Source organism: Harpia harpyja, chromosome 19, assembly GCF_026419915.1.
Source record: "Harpia harpyja isolate bHarHar1 chromosome 19, bHarHar1 primary haplotype, whole genome shotgun sequence".
In the NCBI taxonomy this organism is placed as follows: Eukaryota; Metazoa; Chordata; class Aves; order Accipitriformes; family Accipitridae; genus Harpia; species Harpia harpyja.
Genome location: NC_068958.1, coordinates 18,257,573 through 18,269,647, shown reverse-complemented (window position 1 = coordinate 18,269,647; position 12,075 = coordinate 18,257,573). Strand labels below are relative to the sequence as shown.

Sequence of the window (12,075 nt, the reverse complement as noted above, 5' to 3'; positions counted from 1 at the left end):
AAGCAGGTAGAAGTAGAGACCATCTTTCACAGCATACTAACCAAAAATAGCACTAAGGGCCTGTTACAGATGCTGCATATTTTGTGGGTTAAATAGTGTCATCTCATACCTGTGCTAGGTGCTGCTTTTAGAACATCACTGCACTGAGTTGGTAAACTTTGAGGTTCTCTCAGCACAAATGGTAGTAGTGCAGCTGCTGCACAAGGTTCCTGCCAAATCAACCAGGCTCTGCCTGATGCAAAACTACTACTAAGGCTTTGAGGTCACAAGCCACACTTTATGAAGCAAGGAAACAAAACCTTCTAGCAATCTATCCCCTGCCCATTCTTCTACTCCACATTTAAAACAATTTTTAAAAGAGCCAAACAAGCCACATATAATTTATACTTTAATACAGAAAAGAAACCATACATCTGTAGTTCATACACACCACGGGTAACACTTCAGTATATCTAGAATAAGACAAAACTTGATGTTGTACCTGAAGTAGGTGACCATGAGAGAAGGAGGAAAAGCAGATGCATACTTTTTCAGTTTGGTTTAGTGTTCCAATGGAACTCAGTCTACTAAAAAAAAAAAATAAATTCATCTTTAATTACTTGTGAAAGCCAATAAACTACAGTGGGCTTTTTAGAGTGGTAAAACTGCACAGAAATCATGGAAGCTGGATACCTCCATCCCATGCTGAAGGTCCAACTGATTACACAGAGTATCAACAAGCTCCTACAACGCATCGACAGTCTTTAGCTCTCAGGCAACAGCCTGCTGCAGTTGAGTGTCTGCAATCACTATTTCTAATAAACTGGCCAAATCCTTCAAGAGGCCTAGCTAACACTGGGCTCAGGGACAGACAACGGTGGCATTTGTTTTGGCTGAATATGGTACTTAGCTGTCAGATCCCATAAGGTGCCACTGAAGTCAGATGCTCGGCATCCGATGCCTTGACACAGTCCTGTAGGGTAGCGCTCAACAACATGCACATTTCAGGTCCTTAGAGCAGAACATGTGTAAAGTCCAATTCCAAGTCAGCTGGTCAATACCAATACACTTTTACTTAGAACTTACACTGCTGTAAAAATAAATACACAAAAAAATTCCAGAGGGCCTGGGGACAAGCTCCATCATTGCTGGACAGACAGTCTCACCAGTGCCTTTGCTTGACTTACAGGAACAGCTCGTTACCAAGGCAGGTAATGGGTTTGGTCTGGCCCTTAGCTGGAAGGTTAATGGTCCGTATGTATTCCTTTCTCTACTATAAAAATAGAAATTCATCTAGAGCAGTAATGGAAAGTGATTGCACACTATCTCTGTGCAGATACTGAAGGACACTTCTCTATACTGATCCAATGACACACAGGGAGGATTTTTCAAAAGTAGTCAGGTGGACCTGGGCATCTGAAACCCTGGGACTCTCAGGAGGTCCTGAAGCACTTTTGGAAATCTTCCCATAGGCACTTATAAAAAGAAGAAATCTATTTGCTGCACTTAGGAAAGAAGCTAAGAACAGAAAGACTGCAAATAATGGAACATGTATCCATACAAATGGGAACTAAATATATCGGCAAGTATACGCCTTGGCAGAGATTTTGTTACTCTTCACTAAAACGACACTCACAAATCTGCAAGAAAATCTGTGATTGATATTGTCATGTTACTTACACTTAGAACCCCCCCCCCATCCTTAGCAGCAAAACAGTAACAGCAATCTTCAACGTTAAGTCTACCATACACTTTGCAGACAGATGGAGAATAATAGAGATTTGCTTGATGATGCAACCCTGACAACAAAGGACTAAACCTTCTAGGGGTAGACTGATTCCTACCTCTGTTTTGCCAGGTATGACCAGGTAATTCAATGCGTGTTACAGGTTTCAACAGCACTCAATTGCAAGAGCAGAACTGACCTGAACTTAACAACTTTGCAAGGGAGTTCTCTCCCTCTTTCTTTTTGAATAGGTTTCAGCTTTTCTTTGCACCAGCACCACGTTTAAGTACTCCGCTTTGTGTACATAAAATCTATACAGAGCCATCAGAAATGATGGCTTTGTAAGGCAGGCCTGTTCTGGCTGATGTAGCAGCTCGGTTGTGGCAGTACTGAACTCACTGTGTGCTAATCACGGGGTTAAGCAAGCCTACAGGTAACTCCACACTGCAGGAACAGGACCAGCTAGGCTCTAATACAACTCACTGAGCTAAACCAGCCTGGAGCGTGTCTACACTTACAGTCACAGCTTTGTTGGCCCTGAATCCAAAATGAACAGAGCCTTAACCACAGACTAGGATAATATATTCAGAGCAGCAAAGGAGAGTTGTTCCCAGGTATGTGTATTTTTTTCTACAGAAGGCTGGTTTACTATTGGTATTTCTTACCTGCCTGACACAAAAATGGTCCAGTCTGTTCCAAAATGGGAAGAAAGTAGCTGGCCATTTACAACTGCAACAGTAGAGTGCTCCTTGGCGAGTCTACAGAAATTTTGACTGACTAAGACTGATGATACCAAGGATTTCACTCAGGTAGTAGTCTGTGTGTAATGGGAGCTCCTCCACTGGCTTTTGTCTTAGCAGGGGGATGGAGGAGACAACTGAAGGTCTTTAGCATGCACAGTCACCTCTAGAAAGCTTCTTAAATCTAATAAGCTACCAAACAGATTTACTTTGTTGGTAAAATATCAACTAGTGTCTCTTCTTTTTTGCTTTTTCCTTCAGCATGATCTACTCATTTTACTGAACTTAACAGACAATATCCCTAAAAACAGTGATTCCATCCTATGGAGAAGTATATATGGGAAATTCCTGTGAACAGGCATATGCTTCCTATTGAACTAGTTCATCCTTCCCTCAAACAGCAGTACAACATGCTGGATGCAAAGCCAGGTGGCAGTATAAACAGATTCCTCCACATTCTGGATTTTGCTGTCATTCCTCCACACTCAGGATTTTGCTGTCACAACTGTGCTACATTTCTGCTGGTTGATGAAAGAGTATCATCTGTCCTGCTTTGATGTTCGGTCCTTTGTAACTGATTATCACAAAAGCAAGCTAAGTGCCTAATGGTAAAGGAAAACTTTGTCTTGACAGGCCCAGAATTTCCTCTGATGTCAAACAAGACGTTTCTAAATACTTCTGCTCCTCTTTTAGAAGTTTAGGTAAAATATTCAGCACCCACCAATCTGGAAGCCTTTGTAGTAGAAACAAACAGCACAATTTCTTTTTGTTTGAGGAGATGTTGCTTTTGATTGCACAATTAGGCTACGGAGTGTGGCTCTTTATTAACATGCTTGAAATATGACAATGTAGTAAGAGCATGAACGAGGATAAAGCACCTTGCAGGAGTCTGTGTTCCATCACCTGGGATGAAACTATGCTGAGATGTTCCAACATCAAGCAGGACTATTCACCCTGAGCCACAACTAATCTGGAAGATCGTTAACAGCCATTTGGGAGAACGGTGCGTTTAGCCTGTCGAGTTCATCTACTTGTGGGGGGTGATGCATTATAACCTCATGGTCCTCTGAAACGTCATCACCCACAGTGACTAGGTTTGTTAGAGATTTGCTCCGAACACACTGGAAATCAACATGACGGCTTTTGCCCTCTTCCTTCTCCCATGACATCTGGATGAACGGCCGTTGAACATAGTTGTATATCACTTCTGACCGGCCACCAGGCCTCCTCTTCACCTTCTCTTTACAGGTGGGATATCCTGAAAACACAGACAGCCAGTCAGTTGCACTACACCCCTTTGACTTGCACAAAGGGACAACAGGATCCCAGAAGAACAGCCAGGCAGGAGTGATTATGGGGGAAGGGGGGGACTTAGCAGACAAATGCTCACATGCCACATTATTGGCTTCCTTTCTTTTCTCCTGGAAAGATGGTGCAGCATTGTGTGTAGTCATATGATCAATGGCTGCACAGCATTACCATTTGGTGAATAAACATAGCTACTACAAAAATAGGAGCCTCCCAGGACAGAGCACAACGTTCTCTAAGCTCCCTAAGGGAACGCTTGGATCAGCAGGCGGAAGTGTTTGACTCCCGTTTCCTGTTTACTCAGTCCTAAAGAGACAAAGGCTTGCTGGTACATGCCACACATCTTTCATTTGCCCTTAGCTTTTGAGCCTCCTAGCCAATTTCAGTGTAACATGATAGAGGTGAAGGAATATGTCCAGCTTCTACTAGCTTCATGAAAATAAATGCCTAGTAAAACACAGAGCAAAACAGGAAATGCCTAGAGTCCAGAGGAAACCAGGCTTTACTGACTATGGAGTCACCTGTTGTAGAATTTCCTTTCTGAAGAAATACTTTACCTTCAATGCCAATGCGAATATTTTTCAGGCCCCGTTCCTTTAACACAGCTTTTGCAACATCACGGTTCTCAATGTACTTGAAGAATCTGTACAGCTTGGAACTGTAAAGGACTTGAGAAATAAAAAGGGTGATTAGAATCTACAAGGAGGGACCTTCTCCCCATTTTTGACATGCTCAGCTGTGGGGGTGCCAAAAAACAGGTCTGGTTTCCAAGAACTACTTCGGGTATCTGTTCTCATCACTGCAGTTAGCTGCACTTCCTTGGTGGGAGGGTAGTGATGCACATTACAGTCTGGATAGAATGGGTGGTGATGGCAAAGAGTAAAGCAAAGAGTATTCACTCACTAGGGAGCTGGGAAAAGGCTTAGGGGGAGGCAGCAAACAAAAGGAAAAGATGCAGTGAGTGCTGTCATTACCAATGCAGGCGGTCAGACCAAAGCTCTAACTAGCCAGGTATCCTGCCTCTAGCAGCCGCCAGTTCAGAAGGAATGTACAGAACAGGACTCCACATGACAGCATCTCTTCCTGGAGAAAGACTGCTATTTGGGCAACAGGTCCTTTCCTTATGGCCAGATGTCTGGGTGTGTGCTGAACACAGAGACAGGAGCCCCAGCGTAGAGCCCTTACTTTGCGAGTACTCCTCTCCCATTGGAGGTGGATGGTCTTCATCCCAGTCCACGGTGTCTTCATCTGTCAGCACGACAATATGGCATTCACGTTCCCCTTTCCTTGCGCTATCCACCATTATAGGCAGAATTAGCTCCTCCAGGTAGCTATCAAACTGCTTGTGAGCACCATCATTGGAGAGCTCATGTAACAGAGCACCTAATGAGACATAAATCATATGATGAGCTTTTTTACACAGTATGAAAATATGTCCCAGCTCTACACTTTCCAGATACATTCAAGAGCACAGCCTGCATTCTTCTTTAGACAAACTCCTTAACATATGTTCAGATGCATCAACAGTCTCCAGCTCCAGAATTGGCAAAATCAGATATGAGACTGCATTTCAAATGGAATGTAAATTACATGGTAGAACCATTACATTACCATTAAAAAAACCACCAAGGTCCAATCAATACAGCGCACCAGTAACAGACTGAATAATTAATTCATTATGATACTTAACTTGAATTTCCAGCAACAACCCCTGTCCTTGAAAGCACATTTTCTGCCTTCTCTGTGATCACTGATCAGAGGACAGGGTAGGAAATTCCACCCAAGGCCTGTGCTACGATACCATATGCCTCATCTCAGTATAGTGCCTTTCACAGATTTGCCTATGTTAAAAGCACTTTTTTTTGCCAACATACATACCCAAAAAGCTGCTCCCAATCCCTTCACGACTAGGAACTCTCTACTACTTTCCAACTTTGGTGTCTTTGGTTCCTGCTCTGCCCATCATCCATGAGCTTAAATTATTCATGATTCTCTGGTACATTTTAGATAGGAGTTATAACCGTGCTTTTAGCCTTCATTTTGTTTGCCTGTAACAGCGAGCTCTTCTTCTCAGCCTCTGTTACGAGACTAGAATTTTTACAATTTCAATTTGCTTTTTTGGGCACGGTGTCTGCGTTCTGCAGGATTTAATCACTTCACTTTGGATTGATGCAGCAAAAAAGGAAGCTGTTTAAATGCAATGCATACGTCAGTCCTAGTGGAGTCCATACCTTCATGCTCAAACTAAAGCACATGATTAAGCAATGCACTGAGTCAGGATCAGAGTGCTCAACACCATGCAGATGATCTCCTAAGAGCTGATTTCTCTCCATACTTACTTAAATCTTGACATTTGATTGTGTTGAAATCAAAGTTTATGCAGAGGTAATCACATGTGTCTCGAAGGTCTGGGATGGAAATCCCATCAGGGCAGTTAATGATTCCGGTTTTGTAATAATCCTGCAAATAAAAGGACAGGTTTTGGAGAGAAAAATTAAGAATAGCTTGGACTCTGATAATTTTTAATTAGTTCTTTATTTTGTTAACCAACATTTGAGAGTTACAGAGGCTATATATAGCTCTGTGAACAGTAAAACCAGCCCTGCTTGTCCGAGAATCTACGTCTCATTGCAGATCCTCTTGGGTCTGATAAATGGTGAGCTCCAGTTAAAACTTTTCCCATGGCATAGGGTTTCATAACATCTCATATGTAATATGCATTTATATGCAACCACAAGGTCAGGACACAGCTCAGGAACTACAATGGCATGACACAAGAAAGGTAAAAGGCAATATGAGCAAACATCTGAAATGATGACTCATACCAAAGTCTATTATAATTAAAAAAAAAAAAAAATCACAATGCAGAACAGTAATAAAAGAATATGTCCAAGGGGGTATGCAGCTGCCTGGGAGATGGCTCAGTTTTGCACATGTGACAAACAGATTGTTTTTTTTTTCAATCTGCAAAAATCTCCTTACCAGCACAGTCCGGAACACAGCTGAGCTAATTCCTTCTGCAATTTCATATTCTCCCTTTTCATTTGGCCTGGTGAAATTATATTCTCTTCCTGGTCCAAACATTCTGAAAAGATAAAAATCTATGTAAGTGCACAAGTGTAGTTAAATGCATTAATTCTAGAGACCAATAGGTGCACTGAGGTTAAACAAGACCAGCAGCGACACATATATGCAGTAACTTGAAACCTATACTCAAATCTCTTACATAGTAAATAAGCACAAGAGCTGTCTCACCTAAGTCTTCCTATAGCAGGACTCTGCCTGTCACTATAGCTACTGTATTGTAAGGAACAAGCCACAGCTCAAAGGAACAGATCATTCAACCCTGGGTCGGAAAATACCCTGGCAATAAAGCCATTTCACTGAGACTATGCAAGATAACCATCACATGCCTTTTCATCCCTTGTTTTATACAACGACCTGTGCAAGGGTCAGTAATCCACCAGATCCTGTCTCCCTGTGGTCAGAGATGGGTGAAAGTGCTGGCAATACAGAAAACGAGTGCTTCTTGTTGCATCAGTAGGCTCCAACCTTTAAGCTACGTTACAGGGAGCTGAGTAACTTCTCTTAATGGGAGAGTATTATAAGATAATAGCAGAAGGGGATGGAGCATTATCATTTTCCCCATTCTGGAAGAAAATTTATCAGCAGTGAACAGATGTAGTACTTATAAACAAGGCAAACACTTGGAGAGAAAGCAAAAGCAGACCATGTCTAGCTAAAAGTGCACACTGTTTGAAGGAAGTGGAATGAAGGGAGAATGTTGTCTAAAGAACTACCAGCTCTCTCTACTTCTGGTCTTGTCTTCAAGGCCTCACTCACAGCCAAGTTCTGAATGAGCTCAACCTTGCTTCGCTTGTATGTATAGATGAGACTGGAAAACAAACATTAGGGGTTTGTTCCATTTTAGCAACCATTTGACCCCCTTGAGCTATCTTGAAAATAGTGGAAATTACCCACCTTCCCAGCATAGTATCAGGGTGAGCAGTGAAAATCTGTGGATTCACTGCAAAGCGAGTGCCGTCTACCACAAGCGTCACTTTCTCTGGAGCCACTGTTTGTGAATTGCTGCTTGAAGACAAAGTGCAGCATCCATGGCGTTCCTGGGTATTAAAATATTCTGACTGTCTCTTATTTCCATCTTGGAAATGACAGTTGTGTGTGTCTTCAGGAGCAGACAACATGCTACTGATCTGGGGACTTACTGGACAAGCAGTGTGTCGGCATTCAGAATCTAAACCTGAGAGAGACAAATGAATATTGCACGGGTAAGATATAATTTATTGAAAAACATCATGTCATAGTAACACTTACTACTGTAATGACAAAACTGAGTCATACAATAACAAAGGATGTCAATATACCTAACTGTCAGAGTAATGTTATATGACATAAAACTAGACTGCATTTTCAAATTGAGCCAGCAGTTGGATTTTGGATAAAAAATTTCCCAAATGAACCATTGTCCTGGTTTCAGCTGGGATAGAGTTAATTGTCTTCCCAGTAGCTGGTAGGGTGCTATGTTTTGAGTTCAGTATGCGAAGAATGTTGATAACACTGATGTTTTCAGTTGTTGCTCAGTAGTGTTTAGACTAAAGTCAAGGATTTTTCAGCTTCTCATGCCCAGCCAGCGAGAAAGCTGGAGGGGCACAAGAAGTTGGCACAGGACACAGCCAGGGCACCTGACCCAAACTGGCCAACGGGGTATTCCATACCATGGGACGTCCCATCTAGTATAGGAACTGGGGGGGTAGTGGGGGTGGGGAATCGCTGCTCGGGGACTAGCTGGGTGTCGATTGGCGGGTGGTGAGCAATTGCACTGCGCATCATTTGTACATTCCAATCCTTTTATTATTGCTGTTGTAATTTTATTAGTGTTATCATTATCATTATTAGTTTCTTCTTTTCTGTTCTATTAAACCGTTCTTATCTCAACCCATGAGTTTTACTTCTTTTCCTGATTTTCTCCCCCATCCCACTGGGTGGGGAGGGAGTGAGTGAGCAGCTGTGTGGTGCTTAGTTGCTGGCTGGGGTTAAACCATGACAACCATGATGATACTCCTTGTTAAAGCAAGATGGATTCAGTGTGTAAAGAGCAGGAGCACAGGAATTAAACAAGGCTAGAAATACAGACCCACAGATGCCAGGTATTGACACCTACTCTCACAGGAAAGCTGGAGCAGAAGCACACACCACACTAAAGGTGGTTTAAGCCAGGAGTGCTTGATGCCCAGTTCATGGTGGGCACACAGCTCATCAGGACTGTCCAGCTACTTTCAGTTTATCTGTTCAGGGACAACCTCAGAAAGAGCTGCAAGTTGGCCAGGATGTGATGATCTTGCCAAGACAGCAAGACCCTAAACTCTGCTGTGGACCTTTGTCCTTTAGAACAGCCTGGCAAAGGCAGGGTACGTACATTCTGCACTCCCCAGTGCAAACTGCCTTGGGATACTGGAATTTTTCCAAAACATAACACCTCTCAAAAAAAAAAAAAAGTTCTCCCTTAAAGATTACTATAAGGTAAAGACATTATCCTTACCCTCAGTCCTGGGAACTGCAGCAGGGCTGTGACCTCCTAGCACCACATTACTTTCTTCTGACTCATGGACTGCTACAGTTACGTTTTCCACAGAGCGACTGGAGTCCAGATTTCTTGACCAGTCTGTCCCACCAGCACAGTTAACATTCATGCTGGGCCTCCGTGATGTGAGGAGTTGGTTGCGTTTCCTAAGAGAAGAGCTAGGAGAGAAAATACCAGGTGGTTAGTTTTGGAAGAAACTCCCAAGCAATGAAGCTCAAACTGGGCTTCAGAGAGGCTTACGATGCTAGTCATGTCCCTACACTAACCTAGGAAAGGGGGAAGGAAAAGGTTTTAAAGTAACCAGGGGTCTATTTCATCTATAAACCTTTGCTTTTTTAAAAGTAAGTTGAATGCCACTGATGTCTTTAGATCACACATGTGTTCCTGCAAATACCTTCCTGGCAATTGTCTGACATCCAGACCACTAGAGCCCTTTAAAAATGTTTATATATCTCTCAATTCCCAGCACTGGCAAAATGAGCTCTGTAACATGGCAATACCCTGATACACAACATTTTCCCAGTTAACAGCTCAGGCATTGCCTCTTAACCACTCTGAGGTTTGACTAGGAGGTTCTCTACTCCCAGTCATTGTTGTTTGGTTTGGGGTTTTTTTTTTGTCTTCCTCCTTCTTGATTTATCCCCCTCCCATCATATTGTGCTCACCACACTATTTAACCCAACATAGTCCTACAACAAATCCTCATACCACATAAACCAGCCATGACTGCAGCAGCCTTATATCCATTGCACCCTGGCTCAGTCTGATACATACGATGCTTTAACCAATGTCATTCAAATCTTAAATGTTCTTTCAGCATATGCACAGAGACATCTTCCATTTTTGCTGTTTGGCCATTTCACTCAAGTGAAATTCTTCTTCCCTGTTCCTATCTTTAAGACCCACTTCACTCCTTTGTATCTCCTAGCACTGACTCTTTCCCTCATTCTCTCTTTGGCATGTATTTTGTCCTGCTATTGCCTTGGACAAAAACCAGCTCTCCTTTCTTGGCTTGAAGTGTTTTGCTTTCACTCTTTCAAACACAAACCACCAATTTTCTCATTAATGAATTTCCCCAATTTCCCCCCTGCAGAACAATTGTCCTGTGTCTTTTTCTTGGATGAATTACGACTCCAGGGCCCACGGGTGCCATCTATAAAGCATGGCAGAACACAGACATGACTAGATACAAACCAGATAAAATACAGCACTAATAAAACAACAAAATGCCAAATAAGAGTTGGCGAGTTTTCTGGTCAGGACCTGCTGAGGATGAAAGCCTTAATGAGCAGTTCAGTGGTGGGTTTCAAGCCCATCATTACTGGCAGTCAGCGTAAGCATTTAATTCTTAATTAGAAATTTAAAAAAGGAATAACAATTCCTTCCCCTTGTCCCATAAAACAAATACTAAGTTGCCAACATTATTATATCTGTATATTTTTAGAAAGTCTGTTGCTTACGCATCATGGGATATTCATCAGAAGGAAGATTTTTGGCAACAGCAAAGCCATGTGAAAAGCTACTATATTCTTTCCTTTTTTAAAGGCCCTGGCTGGCTGGTAGGAACAGCAACACGAGGAGCCTGTGAGGGTCATCTTAGTTCCAGCAAACTTAACAGCATGCAGTGCATCACTATCCACCTTGCCTCTCACCAAATACCCAATGTTGGCTCAGAAAACTCCCTCTCCTGGCACTTTCCAGGCTGCTTTCTTGGGCCAACTGCACTGGTTGCCTGGACCCTGGAGAAAACCCCTCATCTGTCCCATCAGAAACCCAGCAGTCCCCGTGAATGCTGCCTTGCTTTTGTTCACAGCTGAACAAATCCATCCCCTTTTGCCTGAGCTAAGGGCAACACAAACTACCTGTGAATAAACCTGTGCAACCTTTTACCCTCTTCTCTTGTGTCAGACCAGCAAAGAGGTAGCAAGAAAGGCCAGCAGGTTGCTCTTGGGCCATGGGCAGTGGGACACGGGTGTGTGGAATCCCCAGTATCCAAGCAGAACATACCAACTGCATGTGCAATGCACCAACTGCCCCACTCATACAACTGCAGGACAAACCTACTATCCCAGGAATGACTATATAAATGAGTAAACACACAGAATATGCAGAAAATACTCTTTAAAGTAACCCCAAATATGCAAACCCACATCCTGTACATTGATAATTTCATTGATACATTGATAATTTCAAACATAGCAACAAAAATGCAACCATTCCCCTATTTCATATAGTCTATTTCAATTATTGTGAGAAAATTTCGAGTTTTCCAGGCTGCAAATGTTAAACTTTTTATACAACTAATATTGTGGTTTCAAACACATTCACTGAACTCCAAACATTGTAATTATGCTGTACTTTTTGACCAAAATGCTTTAAAATTCGGTAAATGCACAGAAAGCCAAAACATATTTTTTAAAGCTGCAGTTTGATTGAGTTAGGCAAAAGTGTTTTGAGATGGGGAAAAAAATATCCTTGTCGAGTGGATATGTCATCATCTTGGGAAAGCCCTTAAGAGGAGTCGTTCTTGAGACTAGCTAGCTGTCAGGAAGAACACAAACAGCGTACTGGGTTGTGTCTCAGGAACTCTCCCCCTCCCTGCAACTTTTCTGTATTGAAACAAGCTCCCTGATAAAACTGAGATGCTAACGCACTCACTTGGGAACAGAATTTGCTCTGTGAGCTGACAAGAACTCTATTAAGAAAACTTGATAAGCATA

The 12,075-nt window shown here is 42.4% G+C and overlaps 1 protein-coding gene across 6 annotated transcripts in view; it reads right to left on the bottom strand.

Annotated features, from left to right (window-relative positions):
- Positions 1-375: 375 nt before the first annotated feature.
- Positions 376-12,075, bottom strand: part of KCTD20 (potassium channel tetramerization domain containing 20) — a 31,116-nt gene continuing 19,416 nt past the window's right edge. For 5 of the 6 annotated variants that reach the window (XM_052815754.1, XM_052815750.1, XM_052815755.1 and 2 more), the window contains exons 2-8: positions 9,314-9,513; positions 7,735-8,014; positions 6,736-6,838; positions 6,093-6,213; positions 4,939-5,136; positions 4,311-4,421; positions 376-3,703 (exon numbers count right to left, since the gene is read on the bottom strand). In XM_052815754.1, the coding sequence (XP_052671714.1) occupies positions 3,411-3,703; positions 4,311-4,421; positions 4,939-5,136; positions 6,093-6,213; positions 6,736-6,838; positions 7,735-8,014; positions 9,314-9,464 (1,257 nt within the window). In that variant the 5' untranslated portion in view covers positions 9,465-9,513 and the 3' untranslated portion in view covers positions 376-3,410. Of the gene's footprint in view, positions 3,704-4,310; positions 4,422-4,938; positions 5,137-6,092; positions 6,214-6,735; positions 6,839-7,734; positions 8,015-9,313; positions 9,514-12,075 lie in introns of those variants that run through there. The other variant, XM_052815751.1, reaches the window with a different exon arrangement.